The 926-nt window shown below is 68.9% G+C and overlaps 1 protein-coding gene across 1 annotated transcript; it reads left to right on the top strand.

Moving 5' to 3' along the window:
• Nucleotides 1–81: 81 nt before the first annotated feature.
• fadd (Fas (tnfrsf6)-associated via death domain) lies at nt 82–913 on the top strand (the record flags this gene model as incomplete). Its single annotated transcript, XM_043684784.1, has 1 exon — nt 82–913. A coding segment is annotated over one exon (831 nt), but the record flags the coding sequence as incomplete, so codon positions are not given.
• Nucleotides 914–926: the final 13 nt, after the last annotated feature.

Genomic DNA, 926 nt, shown 5'->3' with positions numbered 1-926 from the left:
GTCCTCCGGGCTGCTGGAGGGGGTGCAGTGCGTCCTCCGGGCTGCTGGAGGGGGTGCAGTGCGTCCTCCGGGCCGCTGGAGGGGGTGCAGTGTGTCTTCCCGGCCGCTGGAGGGGGTGCAGTGCGTCCTCCGGGCTGCTGGAGGGGGTGCAGTGCGTCCTCCGGGCTGCTGGAGGGGGTGCAGTGTGTCTTCCCGGCCGCTGGAGGGGGTGCAGTGCGTCCTCCGGGCCGCTGGAGGGGATGCAGTGCGTCCTCCGGGCCGCTGGAGGGGGTGCAGTGTGTCTTCCCGGCCGCTGGAGGGGGTGCAGTGCGTCCTCCAGGCCGCTGGAGGGGGTGCAGTGTGTCTTCCCGGCCGCTGGAGGGGGTGCAGTGTGTCCTCCCGGCCGCTGGTAGCGCGCTGTTGGGAGTCGGAGCCCCCGGAAGAGGTCGGCCCGGCGCCATTTTGTTGTTACCTCCCGGGGAAGGCCGGGGCTTTGGGGAGAGTCCGCGGTCTCGAGTGGATTCTTGTCCCTGGCGGGAGGTGACGGAGCTGGATGTGATGGAGCAGGAGGGCCGGCTTGCGGCGATGCGCTTTGCCGCGCTGTTGAACAATCTCTCTCAGAGCCTGAGCCGGGACAATGTGGATTCGCTCAAGTTCCTTTGCCGGGAGATGATCGGAAAGAGGCGGCTCGAGGCGATCGCCAGCGGCCTGCAGCTCTTCCAGCAGCTCGAGGAGCTCAACCTGCTGGGCCCCGACAACACAGACACCCTGAGCGGCCTCCTCTCGGCAATACAGCGCCATGACCTGCAGCAGCAGCTGGACGCCTTCCAGCAGCGGGGCCAGGAGCCGCAGGCAGACTCTGGTAACAGCAGCAATGGGCACGGGGAGGTCAGAGGGCAGAGGTCAGCAGCTGGGCACGCGCAACACCCCTGACCCCCCGACACCCC

The sequence above is a fragment of the Chiloscyllium plagiosum genome, unplaced genomic scaffold (assembly GCF_004010195.1).
Source record: "Chiloscyllium plagiosum isolate BGI_BamShark_2017 unplaced genomic scaffold, ASM401019v2 scaf_6808, whole genome shotgun sequence".
NCBI lineage: Eukaryota > Metazoa > Chordata > Chondrichthyes > Orectolobiformes > Hemiscylliidae > Chiloscyllium > Chiloscyllium plagiosum.
Note: the sequence above shows the minus strand (reverse complement) of the source record. Positions and strands in the feature narration are given on the sequence as shown.